This window comes from Nelumbo nucifera, chromosome 1 (genome assembly GCF_055504915.1).
Source record: "Nelumbo nucifera cultivar China Antique chromosome 1, China Antique-T2T, whole genome shotgun sequence".
In the NCBI taxonomy this organism is placed as follows: domain Eukaryota; kingdom Viridiplantae; phylum Streptophyta; class Magnoliopsida; order Proteales; family Nelumbonaceae; genus Nelumbo; species Nelumbo nucifera.
Window position 1 is genome coordinate 64,116,533 of NC_142649.1, and position 13,107 is coordinate 64,129,639.

A 13,107-nucleotide genomic window follows, 5' to 3' on the forward strand; every position below is an offset into this window, starting at 1 on the left:
GTCTCCCTAGGGAGAAAGGGGACCTAGGCTTAAGAAGACTTAAGGTGACTAGTTTGGCTCTGCTTAGCAATGGATCTAGAGATTTGCCATTGAAAAGGGGAGCCTGGTGGAGAAGCCTAATAGCTTCTAAATTCGGGGTTGATTGGGGAAACTAGAGAACAAGAGATCATCCTCCTAATTGGGGCTGCTCTTTATGGAAAAGCATCATGAAGCTCTTCCCCTTGTTTGAGGGGGGAATCAATCTCAAAGTTGGTAAAGGGGATAGGGTTAGATTCTGAAAAGATCATTGGTGCTTGGATCATCCCTTGGTTGAAGAGTTTCCCCTTATCTATCAGTGTGCCTCCAATTAGAATGCTTCGGTGGCTAATTTATATAGTCTCTAGTAATGAGGTGACATGGGTTCCCCAATTTAGAATAGGCCTTTTTGATTGGGAAGTTCAAGAAGCTATGAGTTTGTTGGAAACTTTATAGGTTTAGAACCTTGACTATAATCAAGATGATCAATGGATTTGGACTTGGTTCAAAGAGGGTAATTTCTCCATAAAATCTATGGCCAGTAGACTCAGTAGTAGAGTGGTAGTGGGGGACTTTCCTTCTAAGTTGGTTTGGAATTCAGTTAGTCCATCAAAAGTAAATTTCCTTGTCTGGATGATGGCCTTAAATAAATGCCTGTCTAGAACTAATCTAGAAAGAAGAGGCTTGTAGATCCCAGATAAGTCTTGTGCCCTTTGTGATGCACATCTTGAGTCTATGGATCATATTTGCATTCACTACCCGTTTGCTGCCCAGGTGTGGTGCCACTTATTGAAGGCTGTGGGGATATGTTGGGTCATGCCAAAATCCGTTAAGGATATGCTCTGTAGCTGGAAGATCAGTAATATGAAGAAAAGAGGGAAGTTGGTCTATACTTCCATCCCAGCAGCAGTGCTCTGGGCTATTTGATCTGAGAGAAACAACAGAATTTTTATTCAAAGAGTGAGAGGGCCAGAGGAAATATGTCAAATGGCTGTTTGTAAACTGATATCCTGGATTTCAGTCACCCCAGAATTCAAACATGTAAATGCAGCTCAGTTACTGAGAAATCAGTCAATTTGGTGTTTGCTCAGGCTTGCCTTGTTGTTGGCAGGTTCCTGTTTTGTACTAAAGTTTTAATCTAATAAATTTACCTTACCTTTACAAAAAAGAAATTTAATATTTTTTATAATACAAAAATAACAATAATTAATTTTAGTTAAGGATGTTCATTAAACTGATTAAACTAACCAAATTGACCTGGGCATTGTGAAACAACTATTTTAGTTGTTATATATGGCTTGCAAGTGGTGTTTTTCTAATGGAAGATTGTTAAGTAGACTGTTCTCCACCTCAGAAATATGAAATTGCAGCCCCCTCCTAGTCTACTAGTAGCCCCCCTATAAACCACATCCTACCCCTGGATTTGGCATCGATCCACAGTCAGGATTCATCCCACCTGTAGGGTGGAGTTAAGATTTGTTGAGGCGGACTGAACAATAAAACCCCCATTTTTTTAATCGTGTTGATAGGGTAGGATAGGATATATTTTGAACTTAAGTTGGTGACTTGGTATGGAGTATGGAGCAGTTTGTATCTATCCCAATGCAACAATAGCTAATGGGAATGGGGATGGGGTGATCTGAAAACTGACTCCGTCAACGAAAGCCTCGTTAAATCTACCTGGGAGTTCTGAAGACCGTGGAGGAATCTCTTTGGTGTATGCTGGTGTGGAGTCAGTTTTTATGGGAGGCATAGTTGAAATAAATTAGACTACTTTTTGTAGCTATTTTTTGTATTAAGAGTTTGGCAGGAACCAAAAAGGCAAATATTCAAATAATTAGTTCCTTCTGGTGGTCATATGTCCTATCATAGATGACACAGTGCATGAAGGAATTCCTAAGGTCATTGGAGATTAGCTTGCCAACTGTTTGTCCTCAACCCCAAGTTCTTTGCATGTGAACTCCACCTGAGGTAGGTAAGGACCTTTATGCTCAACTTGACAGGGCCCTGAGGAGAGTGAAGGTTAAGGTGAGCTGGTTTGAGGCCTTCTTGGAGAAGTATTTATGTGCTTGAGACCTTCAGAAGCTAAACACGTATAAGCCCAAGGTTTGGACTATGGAACTTGGTAAGGCCTTAAGGGTAGTTGGGTATCCAAATTCTTCTTGCTGCCAAGGACTTGAGTCTTGCTAGACATTACATCATTCGGAGGATCTGCTGTGGAAGTTGCAAGATATTTCTCTACGTGCACATGTTTGGAAGAGAGATCAATGGGGCTGCAGGCATTTTAGCTTCTTAAGGAGACCCCATTGCTTTACTGATTATAGGGATTGGATTCTCTACCAATTAATAGAAAGCTAGTGGTTTTCATGATGATCCAACATCTAAAGAGATGGTGATGCTGTATGTATTAAATGCCTTGAAATGTTGGTGACATTTTTGCAAATTTGAAAATAGTATCTGCAATTATAGGGATTGAAAGATCTACAATGTCATAGGAAGATCATGATTTCCATGATGATGCAAAGAAATCCCGAACATTTAAAGGGTGGTGATGTGTACGGACTGAACTTCAGTAGACAATTCAACCATCAAATAATAGAGGGAGGAAATCCAAAATATTTGAAGTGGATGTTTATTGAAAGTATTAACGTGAGAACACCTGATGAAAAAGGCAGACACTGCAATGCCAATGGCTGCTAGATAATCTATCTTTCATTGTTTATAATTTTTAGTAGTTCTACACCATTTTAATCAACTAAGGTAATGTTTCAATCTATTTAATCGGTCTGCTTCAGTATTTGGGTTCTACAAACTTACTCTCTTTAGTTAGATTATCTGAAATTTTAAGCCTCCAAGCAAGCCAGCCTAATTTGAAATCTCTTCCCATATATGAAATAAAGGTGAAATTAGCCTCGAAAAAAAAGAAGAAATAACATCATAGGCATTACAACCGTGCTATTAACCATTGTGATGGAGCTTTACTGAATATGCCACAATAGGCACCAGTCATGAAATGCTGTCTCATTATAGTAGTAAGCAGACAATAATAGCACAGTTGCATTTGCAGTGCAATCAAGGTTAATTTTTCTAATGTTGATTGATGAAACACTATCACTAACCAGGAAATACATTGATTTCTCATCTGTTACACACACACACACAAAAAATAAAAAAAGAAAAAAGAAAGAAAGAAAGAAAGAAAGAAAGAAAGAAACATTGATTTCTCATCAAGTTATTCACCCTGCAAATGATACTAATTACATGTGGGATATCACTGTATTTCCATGTGTCATTGCTAAAGAAGCAACATACCAATCTACTCACTACAGAAAGAATCAGTTATCCAGAAAGAGAAAAAAAATCAGAGAAACAATCATTGCAAGTGCTTTGATTACCACACTTGTGTTGATATACATTTAAAGCTAAATGAAAGAACTAAACATAAGATAAAAGAAAAAGGAAAAAAGAACAGTGCACTCCTCATCTCTTTTGCTCAGTTTATTCAAAATTCCTTTGATGACGGCAGTAGGTTCAGTAGATTAAATTGGACACCAACAGATTACTCCCTTAGACATTCTGCCAAGTCAATTGGCTCTAAGAATTTTCCATCTTCTCAACTATAATACAAATACTTCTCTTCAATACAAAGTCACCATGGTCTGCAAATTCTTTTCTGTTTTCCTGTAAATTAAAAAACAAGTAACTAATCACTTTTCTGTGACAAATGTACAATATTTAATTTTTATCTATATTCTGGTGTGTTTACAGGAAATATGTTAAATCTGAACTTGTATTAATGGTTAACCTTTGCTAATTACTGGTCATGAATCAGGGAACCACCTAAATTGGAAACTGAGACTCAATAAACATGTCAAAATAATTGTTTGATCAACAAAGATTATGATAGTTCAACAAAATAGAAGACAGGGAGTTCTCTTGTAGCAAGGACACTGGCTTCGGACTTGGACCATAAATTTAATCGAACAGTAAAGAAATAAATAGATTTACTAGAATCCCCCCTTCAAAAAAAAGGATAAATAAATAAATAGAACACCCCCACATACACACAGAGGCAACTGGAACTTACCTCAGTTGGGTTTGATCTCATAGAAAGGGCTGGGTGCCTTAGAGTCTTCACAGTCAAAGACAATATCCTCGAGACTCAACGGCAAGCTGTTAGAGAATGTTAGACTAGGTTTTGTCTTTGGTACAATTGGAAGCTCTGCTTCATTGTTTAGGATCTGGAGGACCCTCCTCATTGAAGGTCTTTCAGTGCAATCTGGGTTTGCACAGCTCAGGCCCACAAGCAACAACTTTCTCATTTCCTCCTTCTCAAACTCCCCATTCAACCTACTGTCTGCCGCTTCAGTGAGTTTGCCCCTGGAGTACAAACTCCAAACCCAATCCACCAAATTAACCATCTTCTGGCTATTTGTTTCTTTCTCTATAGGCCTCCTTCCACAAGCCACTTCGAGAATAACCACACCATAGCTGAAAACATCGGTCTTTTCAGTTGCTTTCCCATATTGGAGATACTCAGGGGCGAGATACCCCATTGTTCCGGCAGTTAAGGTTGAAACAGGGCTCTTATCATGCTCCGTGAGCCTCGCCAAACCAAAATCCCCCAGCCTTGGATTAACATTCCTGTCCAACATTATATTACTGGCCTTTATGTCTCTGTGGATAACTTGCTGTTCACATTCTTGGTGTAGATAACAAAGAACAGAGGCTATCCCCAAAGCAATGTTGTACCTCTGAGGCCATTTTAGTGAGATCCCCTCAGTTTCTTGGTAGAGGACTTTATCAAGGCTTCCATTGGGCATAAATTCATACACGAGCAGTAACTCACCCTTCTCAGCACACCAACCTTGAAGTTGGACTAGATTTTTGTGTCTCAGACAAGCTATTATGGACAGTTCAGCAAGAAATTCAGTTTGGCCTTCGTGGGTATGTTTCGATCGTTTAACTGCACAAATGACGCCGGACTCAGGAAAAATGGCTTTGTAAACAGTCCCAAACGCTCCGTGACCTAGGATTCGGCTGGAATGAAACCCTTTTGTGGCAGATCTTAGCTCTTTATAACTAAATTCTCTTGGGCCTTTCAGAAGCTCTGATTTGAAGCTCTTATCTGTTCTAATTTCCTTCCATTTCTTAAGAGAAATCCAACCAAATACCAAAAGAACCACGCAGAAGAAGGCCGGCCCAGCAATTCCAAAGCCTAAACCAAGTTTCTTACGTCTTTTGCTGGTAGAATTAGAGGCGGGAATTAGTGGCGTTACAGTGACAGAGTTATCAGACACATTGTGTGGCTGATACCATGGTTTCACAGGTTGAAACCCAAACGTCTGAAAGGTCCAATCTTGAATCAGGTGGAGCTCGGTGCTCCCTTCAGTGGACGCAGAGAACCCCGCATATATAACTCCTTTGAGATAGTCCGAGAGGTCCGTATCAGCTGACAAAACTGGCTTCTCTGGCTTGGAATTTGAGTAACTCATCCAAACGTTCAATTTCTTCTGATCGTCTTTGTAATCAATCCACGTTGTTATCAGGTTGCCGCTCTTGAGATCTATGCCCAGCAACGTGGGGTCTGCCGTCTTGATTGAATTCAAAGTATCAATATCCAACCCAATGTGGTTATCATTAGGATCGTTGAAATGGGAGTCTAAACGGGTATCAAATTCAACCGCGACAAATCTGTTCTTGGTCAGTTGGGACGAATTAACAAGACCCAAAAACCCTCCTGAACTTCCGAGGGTCCGGTTATTTGGGGACAAAAAGAACGTCAACCCATCACCATATGAGCCTGAACTGACGTTGGTAATTGAGAAGGAGAACCTCGTCGAAAAAGAAGCTGTGATGTTCGTTACAGGATCGAAGAAAGAAACGGGGGAATTGCAGATGACGCTACCAGAGCTCGACGAGGGGACACCAATCTCCCGTGTAAGACCGAGGACACCGTTCCTGAGGTAAGAGTCGCCGAGGAGAGTGAGATTCCGGAGAGTGAAAGAACGGAAATCAAACTTCAAATTCTCCGCAGACGCCATCGCAACAATTGAAAACTCAAAGAAAACGAAGAGAGAGAATAAAACAAGAAACTTTCTTGGAAGAAAATTCATGGTGGGAGCTTAAGTTAGCACGAGATTGCTAAGAATAGATGAACAGGAAAAAGAAGAAATAAACAATATAGGTAAGGGGAGGGGCAGCAGAAGATGACAATATGCTCTCTTGGAGGTGATTCATGGCGCAGATAAGCGAGGTTCTTTTTCAAGGAATGTATTCATGTTGGTGGAGTTTGAGAAGTCAAGAAGAACAACTGAAAGAAGAAGAGGGAAAACGTTATCTTCAGAGTTTAGAGTATGAAATGGGGTTTAAACGGTTAGAAATGGGCGCGTGGTTTGGTTTGAAAATTAGGGTTTGTAAATTGTAACGGTCATAAGAATATTTTTTTTGGTGAGAAAGCGAGTACTGTGTAGGACTGGGGTATATTCTTGATTCATCAATGATGAGGAAGCCACAGAATTTAGAGTATCGCGACAATTATGCACAACTACGAAGCACGTGAACAACCTCCAATGTCTGATCCTTTGGGAGCAATCCCTATTGTTTTGACGCGCGCCACGTGGATGCTTATGGGTCTGTATTGGAATTGGACCCTACTTGTTCTTATGTCTGCCTAGTGTGACAAACCCACCTATGCTACAAACGGTATCCGACTATCCAAATTCGAATTCGATGCTATTAAGGGTTATCCGGATTCGATCCCTTGGATCAAATATGTATCTATCCCGATTGGATCCTATATATTTTGATTTAATTTCATTTAGGTATATGTAAAATTTATATATTTTTATGAAAACAAAATGGGGTACACAAGACGGGGTAGCACGTCCCCACAATTCACTGAGACAGATAAAATCTAAAGACCACGGGACTTACAAAGACTAAAGAAATAGATCCATACGTAGGGGTGAGCATTATTCGGTTAAAATCAAATTATCGAATTGAAAATTTCGGTTTTGATTACTTTTTATTCGGTTTTTTGTTTTTTATGTAATTTGGTTTTCAGTTTTGGCTTTTAGATTTAGAAATTTGGTTTCGGTTTTGATTACTTTTTATTCGGTTTTTTGGTTTTTATGTAATTCGGTTTTTAGATTTAGAAATTTGGTTAATTGAAAAAAATCAAATTAACTACGATTTATTATATAATATATAATATGTTATATATTTATATATTAATATATTATATATAATGTATTATAATGAAATTAAATTTCATAATATATATATATATTATAGGTTATAATATATAATATTATGTATATATTAATTAAATTCGGTTTTAACTGAAATAACAAAAATCGAACCAAAAATTTCAATTCGATTATTTCGGTTTTATTATAATTCAGTTTTCAATTCAATTTTCATTTTTTAATTTTGGTTTTAAAAAATTTAATTCATTCAATTCTGTTTTTAATTGAATAAACCAAATGCTCACCCCTATCCACAAGGGGATCAAAGAGCTCCATTTGCATTCCAATCAGCAGCTTGGTTGGCTTCCCTGAGAACATGCCTGTACCACAAGCCATTCTCAAACTAACCTTTCATCTCTACATTCCTTGATGATATTCTTTAATCAATAGCCGTAATAGAGCACAAACCATTTTTAGAGCATGAAACATCAAAATCGATCTTAATAGTTCCGGGGTTGGAGAGTACAAACCATATTTATATTATGTCTAGCACTGAAGTCGATTTGAATGTTAGTGTTTTTACTAAATTATCATAAGTTCAAGTTTTATATAAATAAATTTCAATTCATTTTGTTCATAAAATATATAACATTTTAATCATGTTTAATCTAATTTATTAAAATATTTAATATTCGATTATAATCTGAATTCAATTCGAATCTGTTAAATATTTGATGAACATGATCTGATTCGAATTCAAATACAAATTAATCAAGTTTGGATGTACCTATATCCGATTCGATCTGATCCGATCCGTTTGGAGCCATATAATAACCCACCCCCATCATCGGGCTGTGTTTGAATAAAAGATTCAGCTTTCTATGATGATGGGCCCGGGCTTTGGAAATTGAAGCAACATAAAGTGTGAACCAACGACACCACGTGATGACTGATGATAAGTTGATAACAGGGTTAAAATCCTCGAATATCAAAGCTCTGGTATAGAAAATAATTAATTTCAATCTCGAGTGGTGGTGATAGAATCTGGCTTAATTAATGTTTTAATAAATCTGATTTGCAGACAGAAATCGTTTCCATAAGCCTAATTAATGTGTGAATAATGAATATTATTACCAAAAATACAGAAATCAGATGGATATGAAATATGATATGAACTATTGCTTGAGAGATTTCCAAGCAGGATAAATGGATTGGTCTCATTCTACCAGAGAAATGGATTCGTCATCCACGTGAATCATCGAAAAACAAAACCTGAAAGAATTGTTTTAACCTGCTTTAAACTTTTCCCCTGATTTAGAGGAATTGTTTTAATATGAAAGAATAGAAAATTCGAAATGACATTGGTACAATCTCCATTTTGTGAACAGGGAATCTTAGTGAAAAGATAAATTAGCCCCTCTAGTCTTATAATCTTTTATAATGATAAAAGGGAAAATTATAGTATGAGCCAATTCAATATTTAAAATTAAGCTGTACGTTAATTTAGAAATCAATAAAAGTCTGACAATTAGTTCTACATTTCAAATTATGAAAACCTCTACCATGTCATCAGAAGCTTATGTGGTTGTTAACTTGTTGCTAATATGGGACTTTTAACCCATATTGGACATAACAAAAAGCCTATACCGAAATTGCCCTTAATACTGGGTTATTTGAAATAATAAAAAATAGGATTCTTAGTTTCTCTCCCACTCCTATATTTCGATCTCCCTCCCACTCTTTCACTCTCCTAGTCATCTCTCTCCATTCAACGATTGTATGATTTGAAAATAAACAAAAATAGTTTTCAACTTCTATGTTTATGTCCCCTTTCTCTCTCTCTCTCTCTCTCTCTCTCTCTCTGCATGTGTGTCAATCTATTGTTCTCCCTCGATCTCTCCCAGTTTATTTCTTCGTCAACTTCTCATTCTCTCTATCACTTGGTTGATTTTTCATTCTCTTAATCTCTACCATTCTTTCTTGGTCTTTCTCATTCTTTTTTTTTTCTTACACACTTATATGTATTAATGAGACTATATAACAACCAATCACTTGTACAATCAAGTTATAAACACCTATCAAATTGGTGTAAATTTTATAACCAAGAGTTTCCTGTGAATTTTTATCAAATTGGACTGAGTAAGTTAGAACCATATCAAATCTCTACCATTCTTTCTTATGTTCTTTAATACGGTCTGGTTAATATTGTATAAGTGTGTAAGAAAAATAATAAAAAAAAAGAACGAGAGAAAGAGCGGAGAGAGAAACTGAGAGAGAACAATAGAGATTGAGGGAGAAGGAGATATTGACTAAGAGAGAGAGAGAGAGAGAGAGAGAGGTGGAGAGATTAACCGAAAAACATAATGAGAGAGATTAAGGTTGTGTTTGGTTTGAAGGAAAAAGTAAGGAAAGGAAAGGAAACCTATACAAGGTTTGTAAAGGTTTTCCTACATTTCCCTTCCTTTCCCTACATTTTCCTTCGAACCAAACATAGCCTAAGGGAGAACGGTAGTTTGATAAAGAAAGAGAGAACAAGAGAATGTAAAATCATTTTTCATACAGTCATTGAGCAAAGAGCGACGTCTATGAGAATGAGAGAGTGGAAGGGAGATCTAGAGATAGGAGTGGGAGAGAAACTAAACCCCCCTTTTTTTTTTAATTTTCAAATAACCTAGCATTAAGGGCAATTTTAGTATAGGCTTTTTGTGTTGTATCCAACATAAATTAAGAGCCCCATGTTGGCAACAACCACATAAGCCTCTGATGATATGATGGGGGGGGGGGGGGGTTATAATTTGAAATGTATAACTGGTTGTTAGATTTTTGTTGGTTTTTGAACTAACTTGTAGCATCATTTTAAATGTTGCGCTAGTTCATACTATAACTAAAAAAATAGTAAATTGAGGCATTTTTTTCCAGAAAAGTATGGATAGGCCTAATGTAGATTTTTGATTCCCAATGCAAAGCTATAAACATTCAGAAGGTCCAAAAACCACACTCTATGCACTCATATCCGCCTGTAAATTGGTAACAATTTCGAGCACCTACCCCAAATGTACTTTGAGCCTGTAAATTCTAACCCTGGGGTTATCGGTCATTCTTCCTTGTACTTTTTTTTTTATTATAGAGTAGGAAAGTGGGCGGCGTGGGCAGCATAATTATAAAACTCTACATGTTAGTTAATATATCTAACGTTCAATTGAAAGCTTCCATAGCATAGTGGTAGTGCGTTCGCTTCGTAAGCGAAAGGTCGCGAGTTCGATCCTCGCTGGGAGCTTACCTCCGTTTTATATTTTCATCGGCATTCGGCAAGTGGCAACATTAACGAGTTCGATCCTCGCGAGTTCGCTTCTCTGTTCCGTCGTCTTTTTTTGGGTAAAAGTCTCTCATCTCTTTCCACTGAACTTAGTGGTCTTGAAATCAAATCCAAGTTGAGGTATGTGAAATGAGTTCCCATGAACATTAACGAGAACATCCCAGTGACCCACTACCAACAGGCCATCGTTTATTCACCAGCGATGAGGTAGCCGTATAATAGGAAACCCATCACCACCACTGCCGCCCATCTTTTGCCACCACCCACCCATATATAAGAAGAAAAGCAGGTCAGCGCTTTTAGTTCTCTTCTTCCTTTTTGTTAAGAAGTAACTATAATTATCTGCATCCTGCATCTTCTAAGAAATTTATATTCCCCCTTTCCTCTTCCAGGGATAATGGATATTCCATTACCATTGGATAAATTATCTTTGGGATCTTTGGATCAAGGTGTCTCACCAAATTCTGTAACCAAGTGAGTTTATTTTGTTTTTTTGGTTTGATTATTATCATTTCCTCTTCTCTGCTACTGCTAATTGATTAGTGACCAAAAATGTTATGTTAATTGATTGAAGCATTATTCTGTTATTGCCGCAAATACATGCTTTGACAATATGTTAAGTTTATGTGCCAATACCACATAAGATGTAATATAGTTCAGCACAATGCTATGATTTTGGTGAACTTCTGGCTTTCCTTTGTACATCGTTACGCTTAATGAAATACTTCTGATTACTCACTAAAAGAAAAAGGAATCACCATAACATTACTACGTTTTTTTAAAGCATTACTGGGAACACATGTTATAAACAATGACAACTCTTATATATCTTGGTATATTTGCCTCTCTAGGTACAGTCAATATACATGAATATGTGGACTGTGGAGTGATTTCCTCAGTTTAGATTGAGAAAAAAAGTACAAGTCATTAACCCACTATCTACACAAAACACATGGCAGGAGATCCTACTTTGGAATGTTAAAGGGATGGGAAAAGTTTTCAACCTCTTGCTCATTATTCCTATCCTTCAAATTTCCATCTAAATGAGGTACATCAATATTCAAGGTCAAGTTTCCAAAAGCTTACCATCTTTCTTCCTCATTTTTTGTCTAGTTGTTCGTTCATCTTCATGTGCTCATCCATATTGAATCTCGACCCTCTAACTCTCTCCATTAATAGTAAAAAACTGTCCAACTATTTTATTTTATTTTTTGACATACTATATACAATTCTACTTTTACTCACTGATGGAAGTTGAAGACAAGAGAGTGATGGATGTTTCAGTGAGCAATAAAAGGACAAAAATACCAATTAAAGTGACTACTTTAACAATGACTGCAAAAGGGTTTCGGTCCAATATGGACTGCTTTAGTAGTAGTAGAAAAAGAGAGATTTGGGTGTCTTAGTTGGCTGTTGACAAAAGGAAGAAAATCCAGTCAAAAGGATTAGTTTGAAAGCAACTACTCAAGGGTTTTTAGGGGATTAGTTTCATGGGCAAGATGGGTAAGTGCAGAGTAGTTTGACAAAGGAAAAGGAGGCCAGTGGTTTGATTAAATGGAGATGATATGTGATCTTACCAGCTGGAAGGGATCTACGATTATGGAAGGTTTGGTTGCAAGTGAAGCAAATTCTGGAGTTGAGACATGAAGAAGCACCTGTATTTATTTTTTAAATGGAAGCCTTTCCAAAAATATCAATGAAAAAAGATGGGGTCAACTCCACTTTTTTGTCCTTGATACCTAAAAGGGGAGATACAATTCAACCGAGAGATTTTAGACTCATCAGCCTAGTGACCAGTATTTATAAGATTTTGGATAAAATTTATCCTTAAGGCTGAAACTAGTTCTACCCAATCTAATTAGCCAGTTGCAAGGAGCATTCATTCAAAGAAGACAAATCATAGATCAAATTTTGGTAGCAAATGAATGTGTTGAGGACTTCAAGAGAAGGGGAGAGAAAGGTTTTGTGTGTAAATTGGATTTGAAAAAAGCTTATGATATGGTAGATTGTCCTTCTTGTCGGATTCTTTGAAAGGTTACGGGTATGGAGAGAGGTGGTGTGGTTGGATTGAAGGTTGCTTGCAAACCTGCTATTACTCGATTATAGTTAATGGAGTTGTTAGGGATTTCTTTCCAACCTCTAGAGGTTTGAGGCAGGGGAACCCCTCTCTCCCTTCCTCTTTACTTTGATAGTAGATTTGTTTAGTTAATAGGCTTATTTTGAGAGCTGATAGACTGGGCTTGATTAGAGGTTGGAGGGTAGGTAGAGGGGGTACAGTGGTAATACATTTGCAATTTGCAGATGACACGATCATCTTCTGTGAGACTGGAGATCCTTAGGTTGCCCTACCTCTAGGCTCTAGCTAGCCTTTGACTTACTTGAGAATGCCATTAGGAGATAATCCAAGGGAAGGTAGATTTTGGATTCTGATTGTAGAAAAGTGTACAAAGAAGTTGACAATCTGGAAGAGAAGCTATATCTCCCTTGGAGGTTGTATTACCTAAATAAAGGCTTCTTTAGAAAATCTTCTAGTCTACTTTCTCTCGGTCTTTAGAATGCCCCAAAGGGATGTTTTAAAGGTAGAGA

The 13,107-nt window shown here is 37.3% G+C and overlaps 2 protein-coding genes and 1 non-coding gene across 5 annotated transcripts in view; 2 read left to right on the forward strand and 1 right to left on the reverse strand.

Moving 5' to 3' along the window:
* Nucleotides 1-3,213: 3,213 nt before the first annotated feature.
* LOC104594259 (Concanavalin A-like lectin protein kinase family protein) lies at nucleotides 3,214-6,434 on the reverse strand. Its single transcript, XM_010254479.3, has 2 exons — nucleotides 4,103-6,434; nucleotides 3,214-3,696 (listed from the first exon to the last, which is right to left on the reverse strand). Exon 1 carries the CDS (start codon nucleotides 6,129-6,131, stop codon nucleotides 4,104-4,106), a length of 2,028 nt encoding a protein of 675 aa, XP_010252781.1. The 5' UTR covers nucleotides 6,132-6,434; the 3' UTR covers nucleotides 3,214-3,696; nucleotide 4,103.
* Nucleotides 6,435-10,410: 3,976 nt separating this feature from the next.
* On the forward strand, nucleotides 10,411-10,482 carry TRNAT-CGU (transfer RNA threonine (anticodon CGU)). Its single transcript has one exon. It is a non-coding gene; the product is annotated as a tRNA-Thr (tRNA).
* Nucleotides 10,483-10,512: 30 nt separating this feature from the next.
* NMNAT (nicotinate/nicotinamide mononucleotide adenyltransferase) overlaps nucleotides 10,513-13,107 on the forward strand; it is a 43,372-nt gene continuing 40,777 nt past the window's right edge. For 2 of the 3 annotated variants that reach the window (XR_734704.3, XM_010254476.3), the window contains exons 1-2: nucleotides 10,516-10,810; nucleotides 10,914-10,995. Coding sequence is in view for 2 of the 3 variants with exons in the window: in XM_010254476.3 (XP_010252778.1) it covers nucleotides 10,919-10,995 (77 nt within the window). In the remaining variant the exon portion in view is untranslated. Of the gene's footprint in view, nucleotides 10,811-10,913; nucleotides 10,996-13,107 lie in introns of all 3 variants that reach the window. The other variant, XM_010254478.3, reaches the window with a different exon arrangement.